This window comes from Capra hircus, chromosome 19 (genome assembly GCF_001704415.2).
Source record: "Capra hircus breed San Clemente chromosome 19, ASM170441v1, whole genome shotgun sequence".
NCBI classification, from domain to species: Eukaryota; Metazoa; Chordata; class Mammalia; order Artiodactyla; family Bovidae; genus Capra; species Capra hircus.
Window position 1 is genome coordinate 9,706,170 of NC_030826.1, and position 23,995 is coordinate 9,730,164.

At 37.6% G+C, this 23,995-nt stretch overlaps 2 protein-coding genes across 3 annotated transcripts in view; both read right to left on the reverse strand.

Moving 5' to 3' along the window:
• The window catches only part of TRIM37 (tripartite motif containing 37), a 146,045-nt gene extending 131,062 nt beyond the window's left edge, over positions 1-14,983 (reverse strand). Inside the window, exons 1-6 of the mRNA XM_005693108.3 lie at positions 14,402-14,983; positions 12,529-12,630; positions 5,433-5,473; positions 3,790-3,906; positions 2,683-2,770; positions 1,491-1,613 (exon numbers count right to left, since the gene is read on the reverse strand). Of these exons, the coding sequence (XP_005693165.2) occupies positions 1,491-1,613; positions 2,683-2,770; positions 3,790-3,906; positions 5,433-5,473; positions 12,529-12,630; positions 14,402-14,422 (492 nt within the window). The 5' untranslated portion in view covers positions 14,423-14,983. The remainder of the gene's footprint in view (positions 1-1,490; positions 1,614-2,682; positions 2,771-3,789; positions 3,907-5,432; positions 5,474-12,528; positions 12,631-14,401) is intronic.
• Positions 17,236-23,995, reverse strand: part of SKA2 (spindle and kinetochore associated complex subunit 2) — a 32,394-nt gene continuing 25,634 nt past the window's right edge. For both annotated transcript variants that reach the window (XM_018064132.1, XM_018064133.1), the window contains one exon: positions 17,236-20,191. In XM_018064132.1, the coding sequence (XP_017919621.1) occupies positions 20,123-20,191 (69 nt within the window). In that variant the 3' untranslated portion in view covers positions 17,236-20,122. The remainder of the gene's footprint in view (positions 20,192-23,995) is intronic.

A 23,995-nucleotide genomic window follows, 5' to 3' on the forward strand; every position in this document is an offset into this window, starting at 1 on the left:
GGTAAAAACTTTTAATTGAATTATTCAAACAGAAGTAAATGGACTTTAATATAATCACTGCAATTCTTAGTCATTTCCTCTTTAAAAACTATAAGCCAATAACACTTTTTAATTGTTCAGATACAACAGGAAACTCAGAAAAAATTTTTAAACAATTAAAACATGATAAAGTACATAATATTTTAGCAGTTAAACAGAAAAGATATGTAATTACAAAAAACTGCTTTAGGTAACACATACAAAGCACAAAACCTAACCATATAGGAAATCACTGTTCAAAAACAAAAAGTACACTGAGGTCAGTTCACATCACCCTAAAACAAATGAAAAATTTGAAAAACCGTATCTACTCTAGTTTACAAAGTTTTAAATTTTTTTCAGAACTAAGCTCAGAAAGAAAAAGATAAGGTTTTTAAAGACTGCATAGTATAGCTTTTTTAAATAGCATACCACCAAAAATAAAAAGTAATCTTTCCTACATTTACTATTATAAGCAAAGCAGTGAGAATGTCAAACTACCAACAAAATACCTTCTTTAATGCTCAAATTAAAATGTCATCAAAAGAAAACAATAGAAAAAAACGTAGACAAATAAAAGCCAAATGGAAGACATCCAACTTGTTTATAGTCCAAAATGACTTTGTGCAGCATACATGTAGCTGAAAAACATTATTTTCTATATAAAGAATGTTACAAAAATGATAATCTCGATCTTGATTCGTGCATGAGTAAAATAAAAACATCTTTATGTTAGGAATGGTCCACAAACCTCACTAATAACTGTCATTCTGGTAACTTTAAACAAAATAAATTCCAAAAGTGTATTTTCTACTTAAATGTTTGATGCTTATTATATTTTCCCATAGAAATATTATCACAAATGGTAAGCCAGTCACCACAGCTCTTGACCCAGACAATATCTAAAGAGTAGTGTTAAATATTACTCTTTCAATTTTGCAGTTCTAATTCAGAAGATCAGAAACAGTTCATTCTGTGGTAGCAGAAACTCTACCAAAGAATAAATGACTTAATGACTATAAAATGTCAATACTGATTCTATTCAGAAGTCAGTAATTGACTCTAACAAATAGGCTCACTGAACTTATTCACTGATTCCCTATTTTTGTTTAAGAACAGGCAATTCTCTGGCTCCAACTTCAGAAGAGGCAAGGAATTTTGGATGCAATTCCTCAGCTGGTTTGAAGTTAGTGAGAGAAACTATAAATACATCTTATCAAATTTTCAAATCTTGAGTTCAACATATGATTGATCTATATTATAAAAAATATACATCTTAGCATAGGGACTTCCCTGGTGGTCCAGTGGTTTAAGAATGCTGTTTCAGTGCAGGGGGCAAAGGCTGGATCCCTGGCTGGTGAACTAAGATGCCACATGGTGTGGCAAAAAAATAAAAAGAAAAGAAAAATATATACGCACATATATTATAAACTATAAAAGAAACAATGATCTTTTAGTAGTAGTAGTCTTACCACTTCTTGAACTAAGCTGATCAGTTCCATGAGACGTCGACGAAGTTTGGCTACTTCTTCATTCACTTTAGTAACATGCTGCTCATAAATTTCCGCCAAAGGTTTAAAGGTATGTCCACTATGCTATTTAAATTAATGAGTAGTTTTAGAACATTTTCATGGATCTCATCTACATTTACATTCCTTTCTTAACACTCTACAGATACTATAAACTAGTAAATAATTTCAACTGAATTTTATCTTCTGCCTGTTTGTTACAACAGGCCAGAGTTTGCTTAAAATCACTTGGCCCATGCAGGAAAAAATCCTTCAAGATTTTAGATAATGGACTTTAGCAAAACGTTTACTTATCTAGAAATCTTCACTCATTAAAGAAACAAAATCCTTAATCATGGCTAAAACCACCTGACACAACCTGATTTATTACTCTTCTCTTGGTCAGTACTAGCCTTCTTCTATGTCCTCAAACTTCTTCCCACCAGCCCTTTGCCAAAGAAACTCCTCGTTCAAAAATAATTCTCTTTCCTCCACCCTCTCCAACTTCTCCACCCACTTAACTCCTACTCATCCTTTGGAACTTAACTCAGGCTTACAGTGTTAGGTCCCATGGTCACTCACTCTCATTAGCACTGTATACTTATTTCTAATATTTTTCACAACAGCAAGTGAGTGTAGAACTAGCTGTTTGATATCTGTTGCGTTCATCACTGAACCCCCAGTCTCTAAAACAAATGAATAAATTAGAAAGGTACTTGAGAAAAGAAGATTAAAAAAAAAAATCATAAGATCTAAATGTCTACATTCATATTATTTCACAAATGCCTATAAAGTTGTTGTTCCATTTTAAAGAAACTAGATTTGGAAATCACAGCCAGGATATTGGATCAACTGACCAGTGTATCAGATTAAGGAAAAGACCTTGATCCTACAGCAGAAGATTTGCAAATAAATATACATTTTACAGGTTTTCAATTAAAATATTTATGTAAGGAATGAACATCAACATCAAAATCTCCCACAAAAGAAAATTTTCTGGAATAACAAAAGATACAATACATTCTGCTATAAAGCAGATACATTTAATTTTCATTCTATAAACAGAGTAAAATGATATTACTTTCTAAATCAAACAACAATGTCAGTGCTTTCAAGACTCTAACTAAAAGTAATATGCTGAATTTGCTCCTCTTACCATTCCTCCCCAAAGTGCACACTGGTGGCAGATACACTTCTTACAAGTCCAGCAAAATACACTAAGTTTTTCGTGGTGATTTTCACACCTATATGTCATAGAAAAAAGTACAGTTATAAATTAATTAAAATTGGAACACAGTTACCACAACAAATACTTAAGTTTGGGCAAATAAGTCAGTCAATTTTAAATGACTATATCAGGAAATATAGAATGAACTCCCATGGCTCGTGTGTAAATCAGACTACATGAAATGAACCTCTGTATACCAAACGACACAAGAAACAGAGTAAAAGGGCAACCTATGGAAGGAAAGAAAATAGCTGCAAATTCTGTATCTGGTAAGGAGTTAATATTCAAATTATATAAAGAATTCCTATAATTAAACAAATACCCTAGCCAAGCAGGAGAAAGGCATGGCAACCCACTCCAGTATTCTTGCCTGGAGAATCCCATGGACAGAGGAGCCTGATGGGCTATAGTCATGGGGTCACAAGGAGTCAGACATGACTGCAGCGACTTAGCACTAGCCAAGCAAACAAACAAAAACAATTAAAATATGGGCAAAATACAAAACAGAAACTTCTCCAAAGAATATACACAAATGGCCAAATGGATATGTAAAGATGCCCAACATCCTCATAAGGAAAATGCAAATCAAAACCACAATATTACCTCACACTGATTAGCATGGCCATCATAAAAAAAGGAAGGACTTTCCTAGTGGCACAGTGGATAGGAATCACCTGCCAGTGCAGGGGACAAAGGTTTAGCCCCTGATCTGAGGGGACTGCACGTGCTGTGAAGCACCTAAGCCGGCGCACAACTACTAAACCCAAGCTCTAGAGCCCATGAGCGGCAACCACTGAGCCGCGCACCCTGGAGCCCTGCTCCACAGCAGGGAAGCCAACACAATGAGAAGCCTGTGCGCTGCACCCAGAGGAGCCCCTGCTTGTCAGAGGGTCTTTCCAAACAGAGATCCCCACACCAGAAGAAAACCGACCTAGTGTTCACCTATGAAACAAAAAGCAATCTTTCAGTAATGACATTTTAAAAGGCATGTTGCACAACCTATGAAACACCGGAACAAAGAAACTGAGGACATACTTGTCCTTTTCATTTTCTTCATGTTTGGTGAGACTGCAGAGTTGAAGAGTATCAAGTTGCTGTGTTACTTCTTCTGCCCAACGACAGTTTACTAGTTCTCGTAACTGGAGTGGAGCACTGGAGGGAAAAAAAAATATATATATACACACACACACATATACTCTCATTCAGGAATTTAAGATCATTTTCTAAAACACATTTCAAAGGTAAACACTGAGGTGGCAGATGTGTTAACTCAATGGGGAGGAATCCTTTCAGAATTGTATAGCTTAAATTTTGTCAATTAATATCTCAGCTGGAAAGCTGGAAAAATTAATTATCAATCAAGAAAAAATAAACACTTTCCTCAAAGTAGAGCTCACAATCATATTGATACCAATTACTATCAAAACAGTAACAAAGACATAATAAAAAGTATGGTTTGCAGCCTATTTTTATAATAATGTACTATTTATTTTTTTAAAAAGGAATAAAAAAATTTTAGATTACAAATTTAATTCTCAATTCCTTAGCCTAAAGCTTTACTGTCCAAAATAGTAGCCACTAGTCATATGTGACTTTAAATTAAAATTCAAATTAATCTTAAAAAATTTCATTACATAGTTATACTAGACTTATTATAAATGCTCAACTACCACATTTGACAGCAACACTAGAGAACATTCCCATCACATTAAAAGTTCTATTTGATAGTCCCAATCTTCTTAAAAGTTAATAAGAAAAATAAGAACAACACATGAAGAAAAATGGGCAAAAGATATAAAGAGACAGTTTAAGAAAAAATTAATTATAAATGGCTAAAAATATTAACAAATGTTCAGTTCCAATTATTTTTTTTAAAGCAGATTAAAAACAAGATACCATTTTTCACTTAGCAGAATAACAAAAAAGAAAAAAAGACTAGTAACTCAGTGTCAGCAAGGATGTAATGAAAAGGTACTTTCAATATCTATTATAAGTAACATAAAATGGTAAAAAGCCTTTTCCTTCAGTGGAATCTGGCATCATCTGAAATAACCAAAAATGGAAACAAACTAAATTTCTTCCAGTATAAGCTCAAATAAATATATAATCTTATAGTGATTATTCAAACATTGATTTTAAATGACATATGTGTACATACCATCAATAAAGGCACCACTATATTTTACATGGAAAAAAGAAGCAAACAACAAAATATCATTTTTGTGTTTTAAGAAAAAATTATTAGGTACACATATCAGTATACATAGATAGATGTCTAAGAGAACAAACAAATAAACCAAACCTAACAATTTCTTCTCAAAGTGTTAATTTATGAAAAGATTAGCTGGGGAGTATCAGAATCAGAAACCTTTTTATTCAGCTATGGATTTCTTTTAACAGAAACTTCATTATTTTTTGTAGTTACAAAAGGCAAGTTTAGAAGTTATACAATGATTTTCCAAAAGAAGGTAAACAATGTAATATATTCTATATAATTCTATGTCAGATAAATTGGTCTGCACTTCTTCAGACAGACAGACCGCTTATATTCTTTTCAACTGTATTCAAAAAGAGAATAAGTGTAGCAGACTGCAGAAAGAACTTTATGAGTATCAGGGCACACTCTGACCCCATCACCTCACTACTTTCCAAATTCACAATCACAGTGAAATGCTTACCGGCAGTGAGGACACTGGGCTCTTTGCTCTGTCAGCCAGCGCTAAGGAGGCAAAAGAATTAGATTCTGATTGCAGAAACACCATTAATTTGTACATTTTGAGTACTTACATACCAAAATTAATGAGTTTACCTCTCTAGTGTCTGCATTAATTATAGAGATACTTACAGAATAGCAGGCAATCTGTCTCCTCATTATCATCGTGACAAGAATAAACTTTCAAAGGGACAGAACTCATCCCAAAATAATTATTAAGAAGCTATTCTCTCAAGGAAAAGAAAGTGATCCTAGGAGTCTGGATCTCACAGGGATGATAAAATATTATCTCCACAAAAATAATAACAACACTGTCACTTCCACACCCCAAAACAAGCCACTATGATGATTTACTTCTAATTGACTCATCATAAAATCTCCAAGGAATTTTAAGGTACTACTAAATTCCTTTTTGAAAAGCAAACTAGTAGTACAGTATATGCATTATGGATATAAAATTAGAAAAATATAAAATAAGCAATACAGCAAAACTCTGTCTTAAGAGTTCTACAGTTCAACAATTTGAACATCTACATATCCTGGTTTCCTCATAATTATAAAAAGGTTTTATAAAAGCATAATCTCTCTACTAAATCTCAAATTCTATTACTATAGCCATTTTAGTTATTACTGGATAGGGAGCAGTTTTACACCATCTACAAAGAAGATGCTAAGATTTCCTGAATACATTTCCAAAAACAATAGCTTCGTGGTTAAATATTTTGTTTTACTTACCTGGTTAATAGGTTCTGAGATAAATAAATATATAATCCAATAGCTATGTACTCCCCAATATCTGCTATTTCTGTTTATTCTTTCCTGTTTCTATGAAAGAATCTAAGTTTTTTAAAGTCAAATAACTCAAATAAAATTCCCAAGGAATCCTTGAAGAACAACAGAAGATAAATAGGGGGAAAATCTACTTCACAGAACAGAAAATAAAGCTGTAAGAAAAAGAAAATAGATGGAAAAGGATTTCATTCTTAAAAACCTTGAACATTATTTCTTTGGTCCCTGAGCAAAGCCAAATTTAGGTCATGTTTCTTTCCCTCAAACAATGCTCTGCTAAAGTCATAGCACTCCTCCAGAGGTAGTCTCAACCCACACCTCTCTAGCCTCATCTGAATGCTGAAGAATTGATGCTTTTGAGCTGTGGTGATGGAGAAGACTCTTGAGAGGCCCTTGGAGATCAAGGCAGTCAATCATTACGGAAATCAACCCTGAATATTCATTTGAAGGCCTGATGCTGAAGCTGAAGCTCCAATACTCTGGCACCTGCTGCGAAGAGCCAACTCACTGGAGAAGGCCCTGCTGCTTGGACAGATTGAGGGGAGGAAGAAAAGGGGGCAAAAGTGGATGAGATGGTTGGATGGCATCGACTCAATGGATATTAGTTTGAGCAAATAATGAGAGATAGTGAAGGACAGGGAAGCCTGGCGTCCTACAGTCTATGGGGTCGCAAAGAGTTGGACACGACTGAGCGACCGAACAACAATACATAAAAAACCCACAACAAATATGATACTACATGGTGAAAACCTGAAAACTTTTCACAAAGTTAAGAGGACTCACATTTCCTGATTTCAATGTTTACTACAAAGTTACAGTAAATCAAAACAGTCTGGTTCTGACGTAAGGACAATGAAACAGAATAGAGAGCTCAGAGATAAACAGCAAGGAACAGATATTCTTTGATTCCATTTATATGGGGTACTTAGACTAGCCGGATTCCAGAGAAGAAGGAATAGTGGTTACCAAGGGTTTGGGGAGAGTATAATGGTCCAAAGTAATAAAAGTGCACATCCTTGTCTTTTTCTTGATCTCAAGGGAAAAGTTAAGTTACTACTACGTACCTGTAAGAATGGCTAAAATTCAAGACTGAATATACCAAGTGTTGGCATTAACATGGAAGATCTGGAACTTTCATACACTGCTGGTAAGAATGTAAAACGATACAGCTATTTTAGAAAATAGTTTGACAATTTGTTAAACATACACCAACCATATGTTTGAGCCATTTCATTTCTATTTACCCAAGAGAAAAGAAAGCTTAAGTCCATTCAAGGACTTGTATACAAATGTTCATAGAAGTTTTCTGTGTAAACACCAAAAACTAGAAGCAACTCTTATGTCCATCAATAGGTGAATGGATAAACAAGCTATGGCTGTGCATACAATGGAATGCCACTTTACAGCAATAAAAAGGAACAGTACTGTTAAAACACCACAGATGAATCTCAAAATAATTTTTGCTTAGTGAAAAAAGCCAAACCCTTAAGAGTACATTTTGTAAGGTACCATTTGTATGAGATTCTAGAAAATGCAAACTTATCTCAAGTGATAGAAAGCAGATTCCTGGTTGCTTGAGAACAAAACAAGCAAAAGGAGGCATTACCAAGAGGCAAAAAGAAGTTTTGGGGGATTACAGACATATTCATTATCTTGATTGCAGGCATGGCTTTTCAATGTAAACATTTGCCAAAACTTATCAAATTGTATATTTTAAATATGTGCTGTTTACTGTATGTCAAAACAAAGTCAATAATTATAGGCAAACAAATTGCTACCAATGCTGAAAGATCAAGAGGGGATTAAAAATAAATTTTAAAAATTAGATGAGGAAGATGTCAGTAAAAAAAAAAGTGGGGGGCAGAAAATACAAAATAGAAACAGACATTGAGCAAAAATCAGCTGAGTGCAAGGAGATAAATGAAAACACAGCCGATGTTCCTGCCGTCTGGTGCATGTGTGGAGGCCCCAGATAGTCCTAGGCAGAGTGCTGGCCGGGGAGGAAGTTTACTCTCAGTCCTTCACCGACTACCAGCTGACTTCGGACAAGTTTATTCATGCACCTGAACACTCATTTGTTAAAATGACACCAGTATCTGGACTGTCAGAGACAGTTCAAGTTCTGTTCAAAAGAACAGAGATGGGATGGAAAAGAAGGGAAGGCATTCAAATAAATAATATTACAACTCAGTTGTGTGGAGTTCTCAACATCTCAAGGACTTTACTTCTGTAATTATCCTCGTCTCTCTTGTATCATTATTTATTTCTACTGGTTTAGTCCCAGCAAGCTAAAAACCTTCTCCCAAAAGGTGACTCTCAACATCCCCCTTCAATTCATTGCCTTATTTCTCCCCTTTACAGTAAGATTCTGACAGTTTTTATACTTGCTGTGTCTTTCTCCTCCCACTCTGACATCAAATTTTCCCCCACTGTTCCACTGAAATTACTTATTAGGGTCATGAAAAACCTACTTATTCTCAAATCCAACAGTCAATTCCCAGGCTACAACCATATGACACAGCTAAATCGCTCCTTTTTGAAACATGTTTCTCATCTGAATTCTGTGATGTCTCACTTCTGGCTCCTTCTTAATACACTCTGCTGAATCCTCCTTCCCCTAACATTTGAACATTGAGTGACCCAGAGTTCAGACCTAAAAATCTCTTCCCATTGGAAGTAATCTGGTGATCTCATCTAGTCCCCTGCCTTTAAATATTAACTATATGCCAATAATTCAATCCATTCCTCAAATTCAGATTCACACTTCTAACTGTCAACATCTCCAATTAAATATGTAACCACCTTGAACTTAACATACTAAAAGAAAACCTTTATTTAGACATTAAAAGGGTGAATTTTATGGTATGTGAATTATATCTGTTTTTTTAAGATTTAAAAAGTACAAATATTATAATAAACTAAACTTAGTCCAAAATTTTGAACAGTAGTACCACAGTCACAAATTGGTTTAAGACAGAACTATATTTAGTTATATCACTCTCACTAGCAAAAACAATGTTTTTTGTACTGTTACTAAAACAATTGAAAAGTTAAAAAAAAAAACCCACAACTTTTGTAGCCTACCCAAATCTGTTCCTCCCATTTTTTCTGCTTTAGAATGGAAAACCATTCATCCAGATGCTATAAAAAACTATTCTCACATCCCATCTGTATGAAAACTCACTGATTCTACATTCAAAACAACAGAAAAGCCCTATTTTCCACCACCTCTGGTGTTCCCATTCTGGTCTAAACCACCACTCACCTTTCATTAATAAAGCCCATCCTGACTGTTCTCTTCACTCAACCACCTGCCAATAGTCTACTTTCCACACAGTAGCCAGAGTGAAAGCCTTCAGAGCATCAACTCCTTCAAATCACTCAAAAGCTTTCAATAGATAGCAGCACACTTAAAATAAAATCCAAGGTCTTTACCTAGGCTCATTTCCCTTCCCTCTCTCTCTCTGTCCACTTTGCTCCAACCACACTGGTTTCTTTGCTATTTCTCAGCACATTAAACATATTTCTTTCTCAAGGCCTTTGCCCCTTGTGATTTCTCTGCCTGGTACCTTCTTTCTCAGATATTTCCATCACTCTTCCATTTCATCCTGGTCCGTGCTCAAATGTCATATACCTAGAGACATTCCCAGATTACCGAACCTGAAGTAGCTACCAACCTGCCTGTGTCCTCTCAAAGTCCCTACTCTAAACCCTTAACCAATTTCATTTTTCTTTATGCTATGAAGGATATCCAACATAGCTATTTACTTTTTTGTATATATCCTAACTAGGAAACAAGCCAACTCCTTGAGAAGTCAATGCCTAACTCCAAGCAGGCATACAATTAATAGCTGTTGAATGAATGAACAAATGGATGGTGTACTTGGGAACCAAGATAACTCTGAGAAAAAGGTTAGAACCAAATTATCCAGATGGTCTGAATACAAGGTTAATGTTCTTGAACTTTCCTTCAGGCAATAAATCTGAGGCTTCTGGGAGGAAAAAAAAAAAGAATGGCATTACTGGAAAACTTCAACACAACAGCAGGATATGAAATGGACTACAGATTAAACACTTAAGACAGATCAGTTAGATGGTAATTGTAATTATCGAAGCATGAGTTAATAAGTATTTGCAATTCTCTATTAAGTGAAGTGAAGTCATTCAGTCATGTCCAATTCTTTGCGACCCCACGGACTGTAGCCCACCAGGGCTCCTCTCTCCATGGGATTTTCCAGGCAAGAATACTGGAGTGGGTTGCCATTTCCTTCTCCAGGGGATCTTCCTGACCCAGAGACTGAACCCGGTCTCCGGCATTATAGGCAGACGCTTTACCGTCTGAGCTACCAGGGAAGCCCCGTTAGGATGGTAATAAAAAGAATGGAAAGGCAGGACAAATATAAATGACACTAGGCGATAATAACTTAAAAACATTGGTGTCAAGAGGTTTCAAGTTTGAGCTCCTGGAAGAAAAGAAGAAACAAAGAAAAAAGTTCAAGAGTCAACTTGAGAAAATAACAGGAAGAATTTGATTTGAAGCAAGTCTCAAGATGCTAGGACAATCAGGTATGACATTTATAAGGCAATGTTGAAGGAAGATTTAGAAGCCATGCAAAAGTAAACCAAATTTCTCAAAGTAGATGAAAAATTCCCAGACACTTCATAAAAGAAAATGCCAATACAATATTTAAGAAATACACTCTTGTGAGGAAAAAGTGAAGAAATGAAGGATCAGTGAAGTATAAGATAATAACCAGAGGTCATCTATATAGTGGTATTTGTATCTTTGTATTTTTGTGCTCAGTCGTGTCTGACTCTTTGCTCCTCTGTTCATGGAATTTGCAGGCAAGAATACTGGAGACAGTTGCCATTTCCTACTCCAAGGGATCTTCCCTTCCCAGGGATCAAATCCCTGTCTCCTGCTTCTCCTGCATTGCAGGCGGATTCTTTACCGCTGCGCCACTTGAAATGTCCCTGTATGCTAGAAATGTCCCTGTATACTCTTCATCAAGAGGTGAATCCAGATCCACTTTATCAATTAACTACAGTGATAGAGGCCACTTAAATCTATCTCACTTCAGCTACACCATTTATAAAACATAATGTGTGTATGAGTTGCTATTTTTAGAATACCATAGAATTGTACAAGTGGAGAGTATATTTTAGTTCCTAAATTAAACCTTTTAGATTACTTATCTCATTTAATGCCACAACCATCTTGTGGGACAGATCTTGTTATCCACATTCTATTATTTGAGAAAACAATGCAAAGATCAAGTGTCTCAGTTTATGAGTGGGAGAACCAGCATGGTATGTAACCTAGGCCTTCTGCACATTAGTGCAGTGCCAAAGATCACAGGCTCCAGAGCCAGACTACCTGGGTTCAAACCCAGCTCTATGATTTACTGACTGTGTGACTAGAAGCAAATGATCTAAGTGTTTCAGATATTACTCTCGACAAAGGGATATTCCTTCCTCGGACAGAAACAAGGAATCACAGAGAAAGTTAGAGATGAAGAGCATGTTAGATGACTTTGACTTTCTCAATAAAGGAAATTATCTACTAAGACTAACGTGCGCAGGGCAGTTTTCAGCTATGGCCTGCAGATGTGCACTGAATCGCCACATACAACCAAAATAAGTTCTTCTGCTTTACATCTTAGGCTTTCTCATAATTTTGTTGTGGGGTTCACTGACATTAATTTTTTAAAGCCACCAGATTATATTCACCTTTAAGGTCTCTTTTAACTACAAGATTATATGACTTTATTCTTTGCCTTTGAATCCATTACTAGCTTTTTCTCTATCTTACCCATCAAACAAGTATAAACTCTCCCTCTTGAGTCTCACAGCACTTTGTAAGTGCCTCTTTATGACACTACACATTCCTAAATATAAACACAAAGTCCATTCTCTTAATTAGATTTAAACTCCTGCAGGGAAAGCGCTTCCATCACTTATCTTGGCATCCTCAACCCCAAATACAGTGCAGGTAAGCACTTCATAAGTACTTGTTAAATGTGCAATGATTTAATAATGTAAATATACTACAGTTACACAGGGCTCTGGTTTCCAGACATTTCAAGGCAGTTATCACTTGATTAATCTCCACAGAGCTTAACAATATACACTGACAATCTTCCTATTAAGGAACATTCATTTAAGACATTTTTTAAAGGGCATGCAATATCAAATTTTGAAAGATACAAAAAATGGTTAATTTTTACAATATACCCTATATATGCTAAATGCATGTAAAAAGAGTCACTTACCCTAATGCAGCTGAAACAACAGAGCTTGGAGCAATGGGGACACAAGCGCGCATCCCGCAATTTCTCCATGCAAATGAAACACCGGAAAACCTCAGCAATGCTCTGAAAACAGTAAAAAGATGTTAAAGCTCACCAGATTAGGCTACTAAATCAAGACTATAAAGCATGTCTGCAATAATTCATTCAACATTTACATTTATTTTGGATTCACAACATCTCAGTTTCAACTATATTCAAGGTCCAGGTACCTCAGAACATCTATCTCCTGAGGGGAAAAAATGCCTCCATTTTTCTAAGCTTCACAATGATCCTAGTATAAGTAAAGAACATGGAATTCAGACATAGACTTCTGCACAAATATTCTCACTGAAACAACAATAATGGCAAGAATCTGGCTATAGCCCAAAGGCCAAACTATTAAATCACAGGAGTTAACATAGAGTATGATAGCCACTAGAAATATTTTTGAAGTTTATGATAAAAAAAAATCCTTACGACATATAACAGTAACAAAAAAAAGGCAAACTATATGACTGAATGAACTTGTAGCTATGAACTTGAACTATGAACTTGTAGCTATGAACTTGAACTATGAACTTGTAGCTTTTTCTGCAAATTTCCCAAGGGGAGTGGATTGTTTATAAGTTTTTTAAGTATAAAAAGATCCATTAATGACAGCATACTTTGATCAAGAGGGAACCTATGTAATTCAGAATCCAGAAATCTGAATTTCTGCCATGATGTTCAAACCAACTAGCAATTTATTTGAGCCTGAAATTCTGCCTGTACCGAGAATTTTGGTGGCAGCTCTATGAAGGCTTTGGGAAGAAAAAAAAATTACATAAATAGAAGGAACAATATTATGTTTGCTAGTTTCAGATGAATCAATTTAGGAAGTATCTGGCAAGAAAACAGATATAATTAAATGTAGGTTATTACATATTGTAAATTTATTTTTACAGTACTCCCATTTATTTTTACTCCATTCCAGAGGAATTAAAACGCTTCTAAAAACCAAGGTGAGGTTACAAAACCTTTATAATACTTTACAAGAGGAATTAAGGAGAAAATTACTCATGAGTCTAACCATGACTCTGCAGGACCAGAATCTGTGAGATGAAGACGCTGTGGGGGTGGGGAGATGGGACACAAAACGACCATTGGATGAACTAGTTTCAAGTGGAGTACCCAACTAATATAGTTGTCCCTCATTAAAATCAAGGATTTAGTATTTTAGTAATTGGAAGGTTCAAATTTTGACAACTATTAATATTATATAATAATGTCCAATAAGCAATCTTTTTTTATGTTCCTAGCCTTAAAGTCAGTATCCCAAACATTTGAAAACATCGTTTACAAGACTCAGATAAAAAGAACAGGCTGCTCTAGAACACTACAATCAAACAGGATAGTAAGAGTATATCCTCATTCAATCTGGGAAGGGCAGATGTCTACAGAATGTACCGCGGAGAAGGGAATGATTACCCATTCGGAGGGAGATTCGGATTCGCTCAGAAACGCGTGAGAACTGGTCGCGAGTCGCAAGGGCACGACCATGTAAAGAATTTGCAGTTTGCGCTGAAAAGGCTGTAGTTTGCAAAAACCCCGTGGGGATGAGTACCAGTGCCAAGACATCCTGAAAACGCCCGAATACGCACCACCTGACTGCAGGAACTGTCCGAGCACACGGCGCCCTCGAGGGCTGCGGAACGACGAGCACCGCGTCCCCCGCACTGGGTCAGCCCCTCCACAGCAGCAGCAGTGGGGTGGGGGTGCCCCACGAGAGGGTGGACTAGGACGGGGCGCCCTGAATACAGAATGCTCAGCGGGTGACGAGGGAGACTAAGCCACCACCCTCCTCAAGCCCCCTCACCTCCACACTCTGTTCATCCATTGCCCCCTTCTCTCGGTGGGGCCCTCGGAGACCCGCGGAGCCCGTGATCTGACCGATTAGGCGCCAGCCCGAGGTCGCCAGGTCACACTGCCCCGGAGAACCGCCAGGCGCCCGCCTCAGGGGGCTCCGACGGCCGCCACACCTGCGCGCCCCATAGCTTCAAGCTCCGCGCCAGCTACCCCCACTTCGCCATTTTCATCCGGGCGCCAGCCCCTGGGCGCGGTGGGAGGGTGAGCGGTAGCCCGCAGCTCCTCTCCTCCCGGCTCAGCGGCTCGCCAGCGACCGCGAGGGAGCCTCGGCCCACGTGACGCAGGCGCGCGCGTATCGAACCGCTGCCGGAGTCCAGCGGCGCTGGTCTCCCGCGAAGAAGGTGCTGCAGGGAATTCGCAAACACTAACGGTAACCAGGGCAGCGGAAGGCGCGGCGTGAGGAAAGGCGCGGCGCGCGCGCACGCATGCGCGCAGGCCGCTGCGCCGAGGGAGCGGGCCAGAAGCGGGCGCTTAGTTCCCGCGGTGCGGGAGCGCACACGAGATTTGGCCGTTCGAGGCCGCCGGGTTGCGTGCCTTCGGTCTGGGTTAGCGCAGGCGGAGGAGAGCGCGGCGCTGTGCCGCGCCCCGCGAGGGGCGGGGCTCCACTCGTCTCAAACTCCTGAGCGCCAAAGGCGGGAGCCACCTGGAGGGCTTGGGGGAAATGCAGACTCTGGAGCCACACCCCTACTTGTTCGGATTCTAGGGTAGGGCTCCACGAAATCAGCGTTTTTCTACTCCTGATTGGGCTGCAGGTGGCTTGTGGCCCGCATTTTGCAAAACTGTGGTGTAGAGGCTGGTGATTCTTGCTCGAGAAGCAAACCCAGATTCTGATTTTTAGGACTTCCGCCCCAACTACTGAAGCAAAGCTCCAGATTGTGAAGCCCGGAGCGGTAATTGCAGTGTCGGGCGTGGGAAAATGGGACCTTGTATTGTGTAGCCGGCAGACTCCCCCATGCAACCACTGCCGCCCTGCATTGCGTGGGGCTTAAGGTGAGCTAGCGCCTTAAGACTGTAAAGTGCAAGGGTTTCACCTGCGTTCAGCGTTCTTGTATCGGCGTCTCCTTTCTACAGTTTCCTAGGTAAAAAAATGTTGAAAGATTGCAGGAATTGCAGGTACGAGACAAAGGATATACATAAAATCCTTCATTTGAACTAAAATGTTCCTTTCCAGTTTCTTGCAAATTGTTACACTTAACTGAATGCACCTGAACAGAATCAGCAATAATTTGGGAAGTTGTTAAATATCAAGGCATTTGGACTTTCTTGTAAGTAATGGGCATAACAATTTTTTCTTTAATGGCAGGAGCCATGGACAAAGATATAATTTAGGAATAATTGTGCCTGAAAAATCCTTTCACCAAAAATTATTTATGGCCTTGGAACTACATAGAGGTGATAGTTGCACATCTTTTATACTAAAATGCCTTCAATTGTACATTTTAATAATGGTTAATTTTTATCTCAAATTTTAAAAATGCTTTAATATTAAACAGCTTATTTAAATATTGGATCAAAATGGCTGGCTTCAAAATGTAATCGTTAATAAACTATATGTGCACCTGTGGGGGAAAAAACTTGTAGGACACAGTACTAAATTACTTGGGATTCAGAGTAATGAGAAAGGGTCTTTGCAACCCTGTAGAGCAGAAAGCAAAAAAGACAAATTACAATCTGTGATAAATATTAAAATAGGTTCTTGTACTAATAGATGTATCTGCCCAAGAGCCCCAAACTGTCTAAGATTAATTGTAATAGTTTGCAATAGTGGAAAATTAGAAAACTTGAACAACTAATGAGGGGTCATTGCTTGTCGGCAAAGTCAGATACTGGTGCACTTAAGCAAGAAGAAAACTTCGTTGGGAGGATGCTCAACTACCCTGTGTGGTTGGGAAACCTGTGGTCAGCCCTATTAGAATTCCTTAAGGGCAGACTTTGCCATCCTCTTTTCCCCTTCCCCCCATCTCCTAATTTGTCTATTGGAGTGTGCATGCTCAGTCAAATCCGACTCTTTGTGACCCCCATGGACTGTAGTTTGTCAGACTCCTGTCTATGGGGTTTTCCAGGCAAGAATACTGGAATGGGTTGCATTTCCTCCTCCAGGGGATCTTCCCAACCCAGGGATGAAACGCAAGTCCCCAGTGTCTCCTACACTGCAAGCGGATTCTTTACTGGGGCCAGCTTAAATGCCTATCAGTGAGGAACTGGTGAAAAAAATTATGGTAAATTCATACATACAGCTACTCAAAAGAACAACATGTGTGACATGAAGATATATTTAAAATGAAAAAAAAAGTGCAGCTACAGTACAATGTAAGCTGTTAGCCTATTTTTGTTTAAAAATGATTTCTGATTTGTATATATATTATAGAAACATCTGAAAAAGTTGCAGTTGTTTGGGAGAATAGGCATACTTTTATTTTTTTAATTTCTTAAAGTTGTATTTAAAATACAACCTAATACTTAGGACATAAAAAGACTAATAGTTACATGTGTGCTGTTCTCAGTTGCTCAGTCATACTCTTTGTGATCCCGTGGACTGTAGCCCGCCAGGCTCCTCTGTCCATGATGATTCTCCAGGCAAGAATACTGGAGTGGGTGGCCATGCCTTTCTCCAGGTCTTCCCAACCCACAGATCGAACCCAGGTCTCACACACTGCAGGCGAAAACTTTACTGTCTGAGCCACCAAGGAAGCCCTAAGAGAATAGTCACATAAGAGAAAACAATCATCCAGATGGTCTAAACTAAGTAGAAGAGTGAAGGGAAAATGAATGTTGTATACAATAAACATTTCAAAAGGTACAGATTTTATTAACTAACAATATAAAGAAATGGATGCAAACCTTAATTCCAGCTAACAGAGTAGTGGCTAGTAACAAAATAAAATCAGTTAAGTATTCTGGACACATTCAGTTTGAATATTCAGGTCAAGGTTTTTATTGGAAGTTTGCATCTAGGCCTCCGTGGTGGCTCAGACAGTAAAGAATCCACCTGCAACATAGGAGACTCAGGTTTGATCCTTAGGTCAGGAAGATCCCCTGGAGAAGGGAATGGCTACCCACTCCAATATTCTTGCCCGGAGAATTCCATGGACAGAGGAGTCTAGCTGACTACAGTCCATGGGGTTGCAAAGAGTCAAGACTGAGCAACTAACACTTTCACTTCTAGTGGAGTTAAGTTATCCTTGGAAATCATTCCCCAAAGAGGCAATAAATGAACCCTAGGAAATAAATGAATATACAAAGTGCAGAAAGAACAATTTTAAGAACCAATAAAATATTCTTAAAATTCCCAATAAATAAATTCTTAAAATAACCAATATTCTTAAAATATTGGGAAGAACCAATATTTTAAGGTAACTTGTGAAGGAAGTCAGAAGAAAAACATTGTTTTTTTTTCCCTAATTGCAAACAAAATACTTTAACTCCAGTAACTTGTTAAGATCTCTTTGTGATACCACCATTTTTCAATCCCACCAATCAACATCGCATCCCAGAGACATATCATGACAGGAACTTCCTCAATATTACTTGCCTGAGTACCAAAGAAGAGTAGTATATATTACTAAAGTATGACTTATTTGTAATTTAAAGGTTAGGGTAGTTTCTGTTCTCCAAATATTCAGAATAGACAATTTTAACTGAAGCTACTCTTCCAACCCTGTTTGTCAGCTATTATAAGTTTGTTAATAACATAACAGAAAAAATTCTTATTTACATAAAAGTATAATTCTGTACCCTGCAAATTAACATTTGATTTACTTTTCCTGGTCTTTCAATATCTTGTTTTTATTACATATATGGAAATATTTATTGAATTACCAAATATCAAACCTTAATACTTCACCATCTCATTGTACTTCCAATCATCCTGACACACACAAGTTAAGTGATTTGCTCAGGCTTGTACAGCTAGAATTTAAAACCTGCTATCTGCTTCTCCTCTCAATTTTTTTAGCATAGCTTCAGCATTTCCCAGAATATTAACAGTGATAATTTATTGGTAACTTGACCTCCTAGCGTATACCATACTTGCCATTTAAAAAATAAAATAAAATAAGGATATTGGTGCACACACACACACACACACATATACACAAAACTGGCAAACAATAGTTGCAACAATCCTCTCATTTCAGTTTCTTAGCTTTCACGTACAGTAAGTCCCCTACATATGAACAAGTTCCATTCTGAGAGTGTGTTCCTTAAGTCCAGTTTCTTTGTTAAGTCCAACAAAGTTAGCCTAGGTGCCCAGCTAACACAGTCAGCTATATAGTACTGTACTGTAATAGGTTTATAATAGTTTTCACACAAATAATACATAGGAAACAAACACAAAGAAATAAAACATTTTTAATCTGAAAGTACAGTATCTTGAAAAGCACAGTAGGACAGGACAACAGGGGCTGGCATCGAGTGAACAGGCAAGAGTTACTGACTAGAGAGGGAGGGGAGGTGGGAGATGGTAGAGCTGAAGGGGCATCAGCAACAGGAGACAGGGCAAGCTGTGATTTCATACCTGCAGTTAATGGCACAGGTTCTGGTTCCTTGCTGGATTCAATTCTGTCTACCTTCTTGAAAGAACAATCCAGTAATGTCTGAGTGGCGGCTCTTTTTTTCTCATCATAGATGCCACAGTAGCACTGGATTACATTCTGAATGGCTGCTGCAGCCTTCATGTTCCATCCTACATTCGGGTCCTGTGCCTCCAAACCTAACAGTGCCTTCTCAAACAGAGCTAACTTATGTGATGAGGGGAAAACGCATGCTTACGTCTTCGAACGTTCACAACTTGAAGGTTCATATATAGAGATTTACAGTAGAATGAACTGAGTGAAGTCGCTCAGTCGTGTCCAACTCTTTGTGACCCCAGGGACTGTAGCCTACCAGGCTCCTCTGTCCATGGGATTTTCCAGGCAATAGTACTGGAGTGGACTGCCATTTCCTTCTTCAATGAATGAACTGAACAAGTACAGTAATGCAGACCAGAGGAGAACAAAGGTATATTTCAGGTCCCTGAAATGTGACAGGGACAATCAGAAACAGCATTAGAAAGCAGAGCTCATGCTCAACATTGGCAGGCAGAAGGAAAAGGACAAAAATAAAAGTGAAGCTGTCACAGAAAAGCCAGCTTTCTACTAAGTTAGGTATTGTGGGAGACTGTTAAGTCACATATTAGCAGTCTCACCATAAGGTTGACCACATCTGCGATCAGAATCTTCAACAATAAAATTATTTACATACGTATAATATAGTACAAATATTTTTCTAACCTTTAATTTCCCAAGCATGTTCATTCACATCTGACTGACTGACAGTATGTAATATTCTTTTGCAATAGGTCAGTCAGGACATCTGTGTTATCCCAGTTATACAAAAACAGATACAAAATGGTGTTGGGATTTCCTTGCCTGAAATTACTAAGCATGTGTGCATATATTTTAAAAATCTCTTTATTTCCATTCTGCCCCTTTGGCTGAACTTTATTAATACAATATCTGCCCTTCTCTTGTATCCCCCTCTTCTGTGGAAGGCATCACTATCCAGTCACCCAAACCAAATCTCCTTTGTCATCTCCCGACCAATAGTCATCAATGTTAACAAGACATCTTCCTAAATTTATGGGATTGATTTCTTCCCCATCAGAGTTCCTTTTTGCAAGTCCATTTCTTCCTCATAAGTCTGACAGGTGAGCTCTTAATTGCTCTGCCGCAGTTTTCTCTTCTTCAGTTAGTGGTAACAACTAGAAAAGACAGAATCTGTATTTCAGAACAGCTTAAAAGAACAAGGTCCTACTATATATAGCACAGGGAACTATATTTGGTATCCTGTGGTAAATCATGGAAAAGAATATGAAAAAAAGAATATATATAGACATATAACTGAATCACTTTGCTGCACAGCAAAAATTAACACATTGTAAATCAACTATACTTCAATAAGATAAATTTTTTACAAGTTAAATAAATCTTTAAAGGCTGTTATACTAATTTCTGCTTTGTAACACCAGTAAATGTTTCCACAAGTTCACACTAGGTATATAATGACAAATTTATAAAGGCAAGGAAAAAATACATATTAGCTACATACATACAAGTTACTTTGATATTTGAGTTTCCAAGGAACTCACAAATAAATTGAAGAAACAAGACAAAGAAATCAAACAATTTAAGGACTGTAACAGAACCAGAGAAGTCACATCTGAATATATTCAAAAAGTATTTTGAAAAAGAAGTGTGAAAAAAAAAAATAGTCTGGAAGTTTCTTCAGAAGTAGAGACGGGTTAAATTTTGAAGGATAATTAAGATGCTTTTATCTGCAAGTAACAGAGATGCATATGAAAATGGATAAATAAAATGCATTATCACTGCACAGTAAGTACATAAGAAGGGCAGGTTTCAGGGCTGGTTTATGAAGCAGCTCAACAATGTAAGGACTCAGGTTTCTTCCATCTAACAGCTCTGATATCCTTTATTCTCAGGCTCACAGGAAAGTGGCTCCAGGTATCACATCTATACACAATGTTTAGAACAAGTAAAGCTTTCTCTTCCCAGGGGTCTCTCAGCAGTGAGGAAACTCTCTCATTTCCTATTTCCAGACTCCCCCTCCTCACATACCATTTGGGTTACAAACCCATTCCTGACCCAATAGTAGTTAAAGGAAAATCTGTTCCCCTTGCCCATCAGGCACATCCCTGAAGCTAAGGATAGTGCCACTTTTACCTCAGGCATGCGTCTGTGAGGAATGGCACACATCTCAAGAGAATCAGTAATCTCTTACACAGAAAGGGAGAACATGCTGAGAAAACAACCAGCGAACCAAATCCACAAAAGGGGGTAAGAGCAGCAGAACCAAACGGGAGAAGAGAAGCTGAAGGGAAGTTGGAAGGGGCTTTCACAGAGCACCCACAAATAGGCTAGCTGAAACAAAGAGTTAATGAGGAAGTAACAGGAGGTAGGACTTGAAGAATCACTCACATGGTTACAAATCTGCCTAACTATATAGGTCATCTCTAGAGAGATTGTCAAATCGGGAACACCTCATACCCACAGAATCAGAATCTCCAGCACAACGCTGTCCAGTAGCCCTTTCTGTGATCCTGGGTATATTCTGTATCTGCACTGATGAAGAACTGTATTAATTTAATTACTTTTAATTTTAATTCATTAATATATAGCTACATGTTGTATTGGAGACCCCACCTGGTTTGGCTCCTCAAGCCAACCATTTGCCCAAAATCTTCACATGAATAAAACAAAAACACTTACTGCAACTCAAATAGTGACAAAATTTCCCTCTTCTATCTGAAAAACAGGAAATGATATTATTCTGGCAAGACTTTGTTCTCCATGATTCCATGTTTCTCTTTGTGATCTCTGAAATTCAAGAGACTTCAGACCATCTGTTTAATAAGACTTCAAAGAGTTTTTCCAGGAATTAACTATTCTAAAATACACAGAAATTTTTCTTCTTTAATACAAATGTTTCAGAGCTTTGATGGAATAACATACATTCTATGTTTAATGCCTTTTGAATTTTCTATTTATTGCTATATTTTTGTTTGGTGGGGGGAGTGTTTTGCTATTTTCTATTTGGAACAAATTTGGTCCTTCTTTTGACAGTCACCTTTACAACTAACTATATTTAAATGTCAGTGTCTTAATGGCGACTAAAAAGATCAGGAAATTAATATGTATTCCCTACCATCCACCTCCTTTTCTGTTCTCATCTCCCTATTTATTATTATCAATTCAAGTTTTTTATTTTTTAGTATTATCAATTCAAATATATATTTTCTACCCTTCCAAATGAAAAACCACTCACCTTGATAAAAATCATAGCAAGATAATAACAGAACCATTTTACTTTCTGTTTGCATTCTGTTGTTCATAAACAATGGACCATTTGCTCTAAGTAAACATCCCTTTCTTATTCTTCATGTTCCCCAAATAATTGTAAAAGCCCATTCGGTTACTCTAGAAATTTTCAGAATCCTCAGCTGAAAATCCTTTGGCTTTCTTAACTATTCTCACAGTTCTGACCCTATGTTTAATACACCTCTTTTATACATGAAATTCCTTTACATGTTCTTTAAACTCTGGGCTCATAGACCTATTTGAGCCATATAATTATCGTTATATAACTCTTTATAGATGCCCTTCCCTTTTCTTCCACATTTCAATCATAAAGCTTTTCTCTGAACTTTCTACTATTAATACTATCTCATTTTTAAACTAGTAGGCCCAAGACCAACCATATCCAACATTTTCCAGCTTGGCTATCATTGATTCTAAAACATGACCTCCTTTACCTTTAGCCATTTCTCCTTTTTTTTGTTTAATGTGGATCATTTTTTTTAAGACTTTATTGAATTTGTTACAGTATTGTTTCTGTTTTATGTTTTGGTTTTTTGGCTGAGAAGCCAAGAGGCACATGAGATCTTAACTCCTCAACCAGGAACTGAACCTGCAGCCCCTGTATTGGAAGTGAAGAGTCTTAACCACTGGACTGCCAGGAAGTCTCCATTTCTCCTTTTTGTCATTATCTGATCCAAAATGAAAAAGTTCCCTTAGCTTTCTACCTTTGATATAATTATTGCTCATTTCAGATAACTAAATGAAAACCTTTACAGATATTCAAATGATTTGACATCCCTGACTCAGAAGGTAAAGAATCTGCCTGCAGTGTAGAAGGGGTTTTGATTCCTGGGTTGGGAAAATCCCCTGGAGAAGGAAATGGGAACCCACTCCAGTTCTTACCTGAAGAATTCCATGGACAGAGGAGCCTGGCAGGCTATTGTCCATGGGATTGCAAAGAGTTGGACACAACCGAGTGACTAATATACATCAATATCATTACTACTTTTCTGTACCACTTTTTTTAATCTCAGAACTATGCCATCTATTTATTGTATCCAATGAAGATGATTTTTAGTAAGTATTCAAAAAATCATTTTTCTCTTTGTTCAGTCACCCAAATTTACCATGCTTCAATTAATTCATGAATTTCTATATATACATATTGATGTGTACATTCAGAACTACACTTAATCTCTCTTCAAGATTTGTTTCCTAGGAACAAATTTATGGACTTCTATTGTCAAGTTCTGATCACATACAATGAAGAATGTGTGACTTGGTTTTATTTATAAAAGGTTATCACATACATACTTCCTTTTTGCATTTTATTAATTAGCAGGTGACGAAACACCACCCATACTGTGTAAATGCCTGCTCTCTATTCCCTCTGTGCCCCTTTTCACTGTTCTCCCCTCTTGCACTATTCATTTCTCCATGACAGATACATTTATGATCTCATTTTATGATTTTAACCAGGCATTGTTCTCTTTTCTTCCATTCGTAATACAAAGAATTCTTGATCTAATCAACCTTTGAGAGTTACAAAGCCCATAATTCAAATATCTTAAGCCATAATTTAGTTCAGACTTGGCAAATAAATACCACGTATGCTGCCCCATCAACACTCCACAGCAGATAACTTTTTGGCCATGCCCAGACATGGCTCCTTAAACAGCACTCTAAGCAGT